A 12726-nucleotide genomic window follows, 5' to 3' on the forward strand; every position below is an offset into this window, starting at 1 on the left:
ATGTAACAGTAACATTTGCAATTAAGGTTGGCTGGAAAGCAAGAATTGTATTTTGAGAAAGCTTGAGATTTTGGCATTTGGTTTTGTTCTACAATGGGGCCAATACCAAGACTTTTTAAAAAAAAAAAAAGTGTGTGTGGGGGGGGGAAGAGACACACCACGGAGTAGCCAATAGTCTGGCAGTTAGGATTCACACCTGGAATGTAGGAAAGATAGATTTAAGTCCCTTGATGTAGACTGGAGACTTGAACTAGGGTCTCCCAGAATCCAGGTGAGTGCCCTAATCATGGAGCTATTAGCTATTCTGGGGTTGGGGGTCTCTCTGTTCGGTTTTTATCAGAGATTCCATCCTGGACCTGAGAAACTGTCCTGAATAAAGTTTCATCAAAACTGATGTTTCTGCAAAAGTTTTGATTTTGACAAATCTGTATTTTCCAATGAAAAATGTTTTGTCAAAAAATTCCCTGACCAGCTCTATTTACAACTCATTCTAGAGAATCACTAATATGGAATTCCTATACCTTCATATACCCTCTACAATTGTCAACCATTCAATTACTGAAAAATACTTAACTTCTGTTCAACCTATGGACTTTTTGTGCCCCAATTCTGTAGCATGAGGAGTTTACTGTTTTGATCTGATAAAGAAATACAAATGTTAGGACTTAAAATATTTACTATATTTTTTTGTACAACTATATGGTGACAAATCTAATTTTCCTGGTTTAATTAGCTTGAAGAAAAACAATATATATTTGTAGATGTCAGATGCTTTCTACAGGAGAACTGTGGTTTAATAATTGAATAATTATAGTCTCCAATTCTCTTGAGAGTTACTGAAGCAAAGTTTGGAAGAGAAAAGAAAATTTATACTCTGCAAAAACAAAATGGACTTTGCCAATGTTTTTCTGAATTCCCCTAGAATGACATTCATTTTCCTGGACAAAACCCAAGTAGTTGGACTACAATTAAAAAAGAAAAAGCTGGCATTTTCAAAGGAATTTAAGAATTTCAATGGGAGTTGTCCAACAACCTTAGACTCCTTTGAAAATCCGAGCTCAGCATCCAAGCATTAGGATCCTAAAATCATATTTAAGCACTCAAATATGCAGCTTCATTTAAAAAAAAAAAAACATTGAACAGCAAATAACTCCTACTGAAGCCAACAGGAGCTAGTTGGTGCTCATATTTTGAAAATCAGGCCATTTATTTAGGTGCATAAATATGCACTTACGGACAGAAATTTAGCACTCATTCTTTAAAATCTTGTGAAAGAATGGAATAAGGATGAACATATTCTTTGAGTAGGCCATGAAGTTTAATGGGCAGATGCCATAAAATTTGCAGAGGACACCAAACTGGGAGGGGCTGCAAGAATTCTGGAGGATAGGATTAGAATTCAAGACAACCTTAACAAATTGGAGAATTGGTCTGAAATCAACAAGATGAAATTCCATAAAGACACTGCATAGTACTACACTTAGGAAGGAAAAAAATGAAGTGCACAAATACAAAATGGGAACAGGAGGCTTAGGTGGTAGTACTGCTGAAAAGGATTTGGGGGATTTTAGTGGATCACAAATTGAATGAGAGTCAATGTGATGCAGTTGTGAAATAGGCTAATATTCTGGCATGCGTTAATAGGGGTGTTGCAAGTCAGTCATTGGAGGCAGTTGTTCTGCTCTACTTGACAATGGTGAAGCCTCAGCTGTGTTCAGTTCTGTGCACCACACTTTAGGAAAGATGTGGACAAATTAGAAGGAAAAAGAGTGAAGAGGAGAGCAACAAAAAATGATAAAAGGTTTAGAAAAACTGACCTATGAGTAAAGTTTAAAAAAAACAAACAAACACACTTTAGTCTTGAGAAAAGATGCCAGAGCGGGAATCTGACAACAGTCTTCAAAATATGTTAAGAGCTGCTATAAAGAGGACTGATCAATTGTTCTCCATGTCCACAGAAGGTAGGACAAGCAGTCTGCAGCAAGGGAGATTTAGATTAGACATTAAGAAAAACTTTAACAATAAGGGCAGTTAAGCTCTACAATAGGCTTCCAAGGGAGGTTGTGGAATCTCCATCATTGGAGGTTTTTAAGCACAGGTCAGACAAACACCTATCAGGGACGGACTAGGTATACTTGGTCCTGCTTCAGCACAGGGGCTGGACTAGATGACCTCAAGGTCGTTTCCAGCCCTACATTTCTATAACAAGGCATCTGACTCATTCGGCAGATAGGGCCATTGTGTGTTTTTACACTGGTCCATGGCCCATGTAAATTAAGTAGGGTAGTCAACCTATGTTGTAAACATAGAGGCAACATGCGAGGGCACAAACGGGGTCATGTGCCCCCTGAGATTTCTGCCACGGTTTGTAGGCCCTGCTTGGTTACATGGTGCAGTTGGACCCCCTCCCCGTACAACAGCTACCAGAGCCTGCTAGCTGCACCCAGTGAGGAGAGGTAGGAGCAACAGCTGGGAGCTGCAGGGAGAGGCCAGACTTGAGCTGTTCTGGGGGTGGCCGAACCTTTAAATTGGGCGCCCCTCCCCGCTATCAGCAGGTATGGGTCATCTCTGCATAAACATGCAATTACTCAAGCAAGGCAGGCTTAGGATCAAACATTTCTTAGTTCTTGCAATTATTCCTTTTGGACCTTGGCCTGCTCACTCAACCTTTCTCCCTCAGTTTCCTCATCTGCCAAATAGAGATGATGATAATGCCTCCCTACTTCATAGGGCTGTTGTGAGGATTAAGTTAAGGGTCAATGTGCTTTAGACTTCACAAGCATTTTATAAAAAGTAAATTCATAGTAATATGTAAAAAACGTAGGAACTGCATATGTCACATGGAACTGCACATTTCGCGACTATGTCAATCTATGGCCCCATTATCCACCTTAACCCTGTAAAGTCAGAATGCGCATAGGTTTAGAAAAAACACCAGATCGTACTAAATTGGCATCTGATACAATTTCAGTTCCAGCCCACGTCGTTTAAGTCTTTAGAAGGTTAAAACCAACAACGATGTAGAAGAAATCTATATGTAATAAAAGCCCTGCCATATAAGGAAATTGGATCTATGTACTGAAAGCCATCTCAGAGGGACACAATTATCAGAAGCAAAATTAACAGTGGTGTAGTTTCAGATGTTCAATATAGGCTAAACTAAGCTGCATTTGTTAAGGCAATGAAAGGAAAAAAAGACTAATCACCTTATAAATAAACCAGCTTACAGGTATATAATGAGGGTTCCTTATTAAAAATGCATTACTTTCCATACTAAATTAAACAGCTTTTAACAACAAAAGGGTTTTCTTCTTACCTTTACTTAAGTGAGATAAGATAACTTAAGTGAGTTTAGACCCTATGAAAAATCTGGGAAACAGATCTGGCAGGTAAACAAGCATATTAAAGCACTAAAAAGAAAAGCTCCAAAAAGTCACCACAAACCCAGCAAAGATCTCAGCTTAGCAGAACTCAAAATCGAATACAAGTCAGAAAAAAAAGTAGCAAGAGCTATTTAAAAAAACATCTCCAAATCCTCAATGGGAGGAGCAGTTTTCTCCCCTTCCAAACCAATGGTCCAAAAAGTCCTTATTCAGCCCTTCAGAATGGGTGAAATTTGCCACTGTGTACACAGCCAATATAAAGCCTATCCATTACTTGAGCCCTATTTTGAGAATTGCATAGGCCTTATGCCAGCCCTCTGCACAGAGTTTCACCTGAGTAAAGGCTTCAATATTTGGTCCAATGCCCTTTCTCTAACTCTCCAATTTGTCAAAGTCATTTTGAATTCTAGTTGTGTCCTCCAAAGTGCTTGCAACCCCTCCCAGTTTGGTATCATCTGCAGATTTTATGAGCACACTCTTCACTCCCTTATCCAAGTCCTTAATGAAGATATTGACTAGTGCCAGATGTTAGGACTAACCCCTGCAGGACCCCAATTTGACAAGCCAGTGGCAGAGCCAGGCATAGAACCCAATCACTGAGCAAAATGCTGTTTGACTAGTGTAAGTATACAAGGTACAGATGCAGTGTATCTCCTATAAACCTTAAAATTACAAATTCCAGAGGCTTTGCTCTATGGTGTTATAAATGGAACCCTGAGTGAGTTTTCGTATTGGGAACCCCTATAGGAAATTTCTCTCTAATCACAGACTAGAACTGGCTCTTCTATTTTAGGTATATTTTCTATACGGCATGGGGCGGAGATAGAGAGGTCTTCATATTTTTGGCCTAATATTTTGTTAACTTTGTGGGAACTAGATCCATCCATGAGCAGGGTATATGTAAAACATGCATTTGGAGGATAACCTCTAATGGAATAAAAACTTAATTGAGAGAGAGCCACAACTGCATTTTTGGAAGCAAAATGTGACTATGAAATGGCTGCAGCCTTTTGGTCAGTTGCTTGTATAGTTTTAAAAACTGCCAGCAGGTCAGGAACTGGGGTATTCACTTGACTCCCCCCCCCCTTTTTTTTTAAAGGCAAAGTGTTCAATATATGAAATGGCAGGACAAAATGAAAAGTGGGGAATTATTGTTGAAGTAATAAAGCTAATAAGGGGAAGCCATTTTTCTTTAAATTTTATACTTGAACCAACCAATTCAAATCATAAATTATTTAAAGGGTGGAAGACTAATCTTTGGAGGAGCTAAAAGGAACTTTCCTCAATGAAGGGAGAAGTGTAGGAGAGAATTGGTTAGTCAGTGCATTTGGGGAAAAAATACATGGACAGCGTATCTCCAATAAATTTTATGGATTCACACCAGGGATAAATTCTGCTCCTTATTTTTAAAGTAGCCCTATTCAACTCCTGGAACTGTTTATCACATTTATGTGGCATTGTTTTATTGTCATTGGATGCGTTGCCTCTTTATACTGCTTTTAGATCACATGGGCTTTCCTGGGTTTGCTTCTCTTCCTGGGCAATCAGTCTCTGAAAAAGACCACATTTCCCTGGCTGGCAAGTGAACAGTAGAACTGTGTGACAGCTTTAAATAAGAGAAAATATACTCTTATTTCAATTTTCCTCACAGTTTTCTGCCTGGTCTCAGGCAAAAGGAATCTCCAAGGAAAGTAAACATTTTGAAATGCCATTTTCCTTTTATTGTGGGTACAGAAAAAAGTTATTTACTATCCCTGTTTGACGTCAAATGTAATCAGTTAAATTAAACCTTTGCGGGGAGGGGGAGAGATGGGAAAGGTCACTCAGGTATTCATTTTCCCCTCCCTCAGTCCACCTTCTTTCTCCCAGCCTAACCAGTGCCCTCATCACCATCCCCACACAGCCCTCCCCATGCTTTCTGCTTCTCTAATGCAAGCAACATCTTCACAACACGAAAAGGCTGAGCTAGATTCTGGTGTCACTTACATTGCTGTACATTCAGGGTGAATCCACTGAAGACAAAGAAGGTTCTCTTACTGTACACTGATGTGAATGAGATCAGAATCTAACCCAAACATAATAACCATAGGCAAGAAGAGCTCAAGATAAAATTATGTTCTGAAAGTTTCCTTATGGTTTCAGTACCACTATTGGCTTCTGTATGTATTTCAGAGGATTTGGTGGATCAGTAGGATAGTTTTTGGTGGATATTTTGGACTATATGCTTCCTGATGCAGTCTTAGATGATGCATGGAAATGAACTATTTTGGTCCTATTTTTTTTTCAGTTTGTGCATTATTGTAACATAAATGTTGAACCAAAAGTCAGCTTGCTAACTTGGGGGAGGGAGGCAAGCCTAGAGTTTAAAGGCCTGATCTTGCAGTGTCTTACTTGAGCAAGACTCCAATTGGGGGAGTTTGAATCCTAATTTTGTGGCTCAAGCCCATCTTTAAGGAACAGCCACACACAAAAAGTTCTGACCTGTCCATATTTGCAGGGCTTAATCACGCGCACGTGCCTTGGTAACAAAATCTCCACACTTTGACACCAAGATCAATGAACAGCAGAGGGTTAAAGCAGATTCTACAGTTTATTGATCTTTGGAAGGAATGTAAAGTCAACCACTTAACATTCATTTTCAAGCAGTAGACACATAGTCTGAAAATTGTAATATCACTTAATGCAGGATATGCACTTGACATTTTGAAACAAACAAAACTATCACTCTGCTTACCACAAAATAGTCAATAAATTCAGACCTATTAGATGTTTTTAGTAACGTGTCTAAAAACATTGTTATAGGTTATTTTTCCAATTCCCTATAGTATTTCATTGCTCACTATAAAAGTTCCCCTCATGCTTAGGCTGCAAAAACTAACTTTTAATCAAGTAATTATGAATTGTATTTTCCTTCAGCTGTGCAGATTCCTCATCTCAGCTTAGGGAGCTCAGTCCTTTTCTTATCTGTATGTACTAGAGTAAGTATGATTAGCAGGGAGAAGAAAACAATGGGAGAAGGGGAGGAAACAGCAGGGACGGGATCCAACTCCCACAGTGGGAGTTAGATTATTCCCTAAGAAAGTTTGGGTTTTTAAATCAGAAATTATTAAAGTCTTCACTAATTTTTCTTCTAGGTTTTAGGCAGTTGTTACTCAGAGTCCCATTGCCAGAGAAAAGACCAGGAAAGAAACTCAGAATTTCACCCTTTTCCTCAGCCCCTTTTTCCTGCATGCCAATTCTGTCCCCATAGAAGTCCATAGGTGTTTTGCCATGGACTTCAGCAGAATAAGATCCCAAGACCTTGTCTACACAGCGTTCCCCTCATTTAACCTAACCAGTTTAGAAATCTGTTTAGTTAAATCTGTGCAACCCTCTTGCATAGACTCTCAGAAAGCAGTTTTAGAGCACCTTGTATCCAGTTTGCTTAAATTTGTAAGGAATGGATATAAGCTAAGTCAATACAAGGAAATCTTAAAACCCATTTAAATGTCAAACAGCAGGGGGTTTTAAGAAAAGAATGATTTAGTTAAGACTTATATGCAAGTTGCACATAAGACAAGGCCTGAGTTTTGCTCTTTAGTTTAAACAGCCAACTAACTTTAATCAAGTAATCCAACAACATAAAATGCTGATTAGCTAGGAGAACTAGATGGAAATGGCCCTATAGAAGAATGCAAGGGAGACATCTGTGATCAGGGCCGTCCCTAGCTATTCTGGGGCCTTATGCAGCCCCCTCCCCACCCCCGCCGGGGGGTGGGGGTTGGCTTGGGGGGCAAGGGGAACCACCCCCCAGCACTCACCAGCGGCACAGCTAGGGCCAGGTCGCTGTACTCCTGCTGCTGGTGAGTGCAGGCCCAGACCTGCCGCAGTCTTCAGGGGAGTGGGGGCGGGGCAGAGCAGGGGCGGGCTTTGTGTACAGGTAAGGACGGTCCGGTCTGTGATGGTAACATCAAAGAGTTTCCTGTCCTTTGCACAGGTCTATTTCTTGGGTACAAATCAGAGCCTTAGATTGTAAGAAAACCCTTATGTTCTCCAAACAGTTCATTTCATCCCTATATAGAAGAGCAGAGCTAGGCCTTTTGCAGCATATATAAAGTCATAAGGTATAAATCTGGCGTAAGTGGAGTTTGTGGGGTACAAAGGGCTTTCAGAGAGATTTGCACTTGGAATTAATTTCACCCATGAAGATTAAAAACAACTGAACAATCTATATGTGGACAGGCGGCCCCAAGTGGCAGGAATGGTTCTGACTTAGTCCTGCCTCAGGGCCCAGGGTCAGAACAGATGACTGCTTGATACCTGCTGCTGCTCTTCAATGTACAGGAAAATCATCAAGGGACCCATGGGGGAGTGTGGCATGTATAGGTTTTGGACAGCATGGCCAACTGCAGCATACATAGGCACAAGCAGAAGGGGGGAGCACTAAGCAGGCCTGTGGCATCTCATTGTGCTCCCTAGGAGCATACATGGTTGTGGGGCATCTCACCACCACCTGCCTCTAGCGTAAAAAAGTCTCGTCTGCACTTGCTGTGGATCAGTTCCTTGAAACCACTAGCCTCCAGCAGCACAAGCTCTGCCTTTCAGCTCCTGCAGGCCTTGCTCTCTCTGCGTAGGTAGCAATCATCATACACCAATGCCTAAGTCCTCGGAGTGTCCCTGCTGTGATCAGCCCCTTATCCACTGAACACTCACAGAATTACCAGGCCTGGTGTTCCCAAAGAAACAGAACACACACTGGCTTCTAAGATTCAACTCAAGACCAGCACTTTGCTTAACACCACAGCACTTCGATATATTTATAGTGAAAACAAGAATAAAGTTTATCAAAGATTAGCGATTCAGGTGACATCAACTAAGAATATTGGAAATAAATGACAGGTTTCAGAGGAACAGCCGTGTTAGTCTGTATTCGCAAAAAGAAAAGGAGTACTTGTGGCACCTTAGAGACTAACCAATTTATTTGAGCATGAGCTTTCGTGAGCCACAGCTCACAGTGAGCTGTGGCTCACGAAAGCTCATGCTCAAATAAATTGGTTAGTCTCTAAGGTGCCACAAGTACTCCTTTTCTTTTTGGAAATAAATGGTTACATATAAAACCAAAGCAGACAACACTCAACTAACAAGTTAAAACTTTTCACCTAAAGTTCTCTCCAGCATTTTCATCCAAGCCTGCTTGAGATCTCACTTTCATGAAGCAAATTCATTGTCCATTTACTTACTTTCTAGGTGAGGGATGACACTGGAAAGGTATCTTCTTTGTCCCCCAAAATATAGTGGAGCAAACCTTTGATATGTACCTCAAAATACCCCTTCCTCCCCACCCCCATTTTCTCTTCCTGTTTTGTTTTGTTTTTTTAAGTTCTCACAATACCTCACTTACATTCAGTTGGACTGGTGATAGGAGACCCCTTGTGAAACATACAATACTTAGTTTACCTATAAACAGCCTGTTAGATAAAGGTTTGTCTGACAGCAAAGCATTTTTTTCCCTCTTTTCTAGTGAGAAGTCCCAAGAATATAATGTTCACGGTATAAATGTAACTCCTCATGCAACAACGGAGCATGCATTTTGCGATGGTATCAGTGACCAGTGTGACTTTTGAGACCCCACATGACACTCTTTGGTTAACTAGAATGACATGCCAAATCCAAAAGAGATCCCTGTAACTCTCCTGCACCCCCTTGCCAGCTGGCATTAAGAGGTTCTTGGGTCACTCATGCTTACCCAGTGCTAATATAGGCTTACTTTAGCTCAAGTCTCTCCCAGATGCAGATGGATTCCAGGCAGATTCTGGAGTGCCATAAGACAATACAGGATCCTTACTGATTAAATTTCAGTAAACGTTTAGATTGATGATTTGATTTTTTCACATTTTCTCTGGCTTCTGTTTGCAAAGTTGCACAGAATAATACAGTTGCCAAAAATCTATTAGCAATCACTTTTCTATGTTTTTTCCATGTCCCAGTTTAGCACATTACTTCTGAATGTTTTGACTAGAGAATGTGAGATGAAGGATAAGATTGAGCATGATAAAAACTAAGAGTGTCACAGAAGTCATGACTTTCTGGGACCGCCGTGACTTCCACAGCTAGTGACTGGTGCACCCCTCTCCCCTCCCCAAGCAGCAGCCCCAGCCATCTTCCCTCCCCCTCTCCCCCACAGAGCAGTGGCACCCCAGCCCTGCCCCCCACCCCCAGAGCAGCTAAACTTTAGTCAGGGATATTTTCCGTAAAGTCACGGACAGGTCATGGGCCATGAATTTTTATTTATTGCCCATGACCTGGCCATGACTTTTTACAAAAAAAATACCCCTGACTAAATGTTAGTCTCTGTTTAAGAGCACATTATATGAAATATGGAAACAAACAGTCTTTTTATAATTTGGCCCATGAAGAACTGTAAAATGCACAGAGACATGACTAGTCAAGGAAGAAACATGCAAGACATACATACCCCACCCCATCAGCCCTATCTGAATGATGAGACACTAAGGGCCTGATTCTGACATTTACAGTTAATCGTACCTTACTCCTTGGTTAGTCCTACTGAGGTCAATGAGACTATATTCATGGAGTTAGGAACTACTCAACATGAATAAGCATTCAATATCAGGCCCCCAATTTTCACCCAAAAGGCTGTGCCATTGGACCAGCAAGCAAGACAACATACTCACCACAACATTAACAGGTCACAATAAATCCCTGTGTACTTTAAAAAAACTCTCTCAATTGGACTCCACTTGTGAGATATACCTTTCAATCTGTTTCCCAGTTCCCTAGTGATAATATAATGAACCACAGCTCTGTCTGCACTGGTGCTGTGCTATTAATAAGGCTAGCAACAGAAAGATTAAGTGTACTGTTTAAAATCAGTGTTAGCTGGTGGGTTTCTGAGTCCAAGTCTAGACTGGTAGCATCATCTAGAGTATATAGTTGTCTGTGGTAATTTTTCTCTTAAGTTTCTGTCCCTCTCCCCCCACCCCTTCCCTCCAATTTTCAGGGACAGTTCAACATATCCAGACAAAAAGGAATAATATTCTCTTCCCTTTTAACGTCAAATACTATTTTTTAAAGAATTGGTAACGTGTGTTTCTTCAACAAGTGACTATCTAAAGTGAGGTTTACTCCTGCAATATATTCATTAAAAAGCATGCAATAAACAAATTCAATAAAAGCTGCAAATTAGCACACACAAAAAGTCAAATTTCATAATTCTATACATATGCCTGTTTTAGACAGACGCTGCATTATGCATTCAATAACAATTGGCTAGAATGTAAAGTGTCATACTTCTTGGAATCAACATTTTACTTACATGTTTTTCATTGTATTGGTCATTTGTCCTAGTTTTGCCAAGAAAAGTTAAATTTCCTTGAGGAAAATTAAGATCTGAATTTAGATTATACATTATGCAGAGTACATTTACTCTAGACAATGAACATTTGTGAGAGAGAGCGTGCGCGAGAGCGTGCATGAACAGGCAGATAGATTTTAAAGGTACATATACTATGTAAATGAACTATAGATATGTTCTAGTAAAGACATTTATAAATAGATATATTTGTATTTAGCTGCGACATTAAGTACATTTCCCAGACCAGAAAAGTTCTGTGTAGCAAGAAAGCTTGTCTTTCATCAACAGAAGTGGTGCATTAAAAGATATTACCACAACCACCAAGTCTCTTAACATCCTGGGACCAACATGGCTACAACACTGCAAAGATACGTTCTTTAAGACATGATGTATAATGTACATATAATCTATTTATAGCCATTTTATTGTCATTCTTTGCTGTAAGAGTTTTATTGGGCCAGACCTCCCCTCATTTCAGCTGTTTCTTAGTAATTGTACTGGACTATGAAGATAATCTGACAACAAGTATATGAAAGTACCTGTATATCATTCTTGTCCCAGCTTTGACAGTTTCATGTAATGACACTCCATGCATATGCAAAAACTTCTCTAGTTGTTTCAGTTCTGCTGCTCCACTTAGCCTTCCAGCCCAGCATCTTGCTGGAAGGCAGACTTTAAGGGTGGTGCTTTGCCTTTTACCCCTCAACAGTGCTTCAGTGGATTTCAGCACACTTGGCTTGTGGGGTGGGATTTCCGTGCAGGGAGGTCTGTACAAATGCATATTCCAAGATAAAAGATTCTCAAAGTCCAATAAAGCATTTGAGATTTAGATTACTGGTAGTTTCCACTTTTCTGGCTTCTCTATGTTCTTTTGTAATGCAAGTCTCTTGCCATTATATTTCTATTAGGAGATGCAGCTTTAACTTAGTAATATTTGCCTGATAGAACCATGGGACTATAAAGAGTTTTCCTCCCAGTCACTCTGTACCTTATTGCTACTGGCTCATTTTAATTGGTGCCTAAGACGGATCCTAGCCAGGATCAGTGACCTTTTTCCCCCCCATCAGTTAAAACCTCTCATGGTCAAGTACTCAAAGGGACTGTGTATTGCCCCGGGAAGAGAATGGCAACTGTTTCCCATGTCTTATATTTAGACAAAGAAAAAATATTTGTTCTGGATTCAGTACAAGGCTGATAAATAAAACCCATGAGAACTTGCATTTAAGTCCTTGGGCAGGATACTTAAATGTTGTAATGTCCCCAAGTCAAATCAACAAGGCAATTTAATTTCTTGTAGAGTACATTATAGCCTCACATAAATCTGGTGAGTTGGGCTGTCAGTTTCTTTTCTTATTATCAAAAGGTCCATTCAGGGTTCCTGACCGTTATGAAAATGATGGCAGAACTGGGGAGGGGCCAAAGAGTCAGAAATGTCAAAAACGTTTCTATAATTTTAATAAATACAAATTCTCCATAAGATTGAAACACTTCGTTTTCTGGACGTGGATAGACTGTAAATTAACGTGCAACTGTGGCTGGTGGCAGTCTGAGAGTGGTCTTTTTCTGCTAGCCTGGTAGGGACAGGGAATGGTGTGGTAGCTCAGCAGCTGGGTGGGCTATTCAGCAGCTGGCGGCTCCCTCGGAATTTAGTTTGCCTGGAGCTTTGAATAGTACTGACAGGCTCCAGATGAGAATATTTGCATATGAGTCTAAGTGCAGTGTCTGTTGACATGTTGCTCTGCCTTTAGAGGAAGTAAACCAAGGGGTTGGCTTAGTGGTTTAAGCCTCAGATTTGCTATACCCAGATTCTTCAGAATCAGACTGAAATCCTGTCAGTATTAATTCAGCTCTTCATACTTCTGAGGGAGAAGAGCGGCGTACCATGCAGTTTTTCTGTAGACTATGTGGATAGCACGCTTTACAGTAGGGTCTGTAAACACAAGGCCCCGGTCTGTTCTGTGTGAACCGTAAAAATTCCATCGTGCTTCT

The 12726-nt window shown here is 40.4% G+C and overlaps 1 protein-coding gene across 2 annotated transcripts in view; it reads right to left on the reverse strand.

Moving 5' to 3' along the window:
* The window catches only part of KCNAB1 (potassium voltage-gated channel subfamily A regulatory beta subunit 1), a 243797-nt gene extending 232165 nt beyond the window's left edge, over nt 1-11632 (reverse strand). Inside the window, exon 1 of one of the 2 annotated variants that reach the window (XM_048862847.2) lies at nt 11277-11632. In XM_048862847.2, coding sequence (XP_048718804.1) covers nt 11277-11518 — 242 coding nt within the window. In that variant the 5' untranslated portion in view covers nt 11519-11632. Of the gene's footprint in view, nt 1-10698; nt 10737-11276 lie in introns of those variants that run through there. The other variant, XM_075132171.1, reaches the window with a different exon arrangement.
* Between the last annotated feature and the right edge of the window lie 1094 nt (nt 11633-12726).

The sequence above is a fragment of the Caretta caretta genome, chromosome 9 (genome assembly GCF_965140235.1).
Source record: "Caretta caretta isolate rCarCar2 chromosome 9, rCarCar1.hap1, whole genome shotgun sequence".
NCBI lineage: Eukaryota > Metazoa > Chordata > Testudines > Cheloniidae > Caretta > Caretta caretta.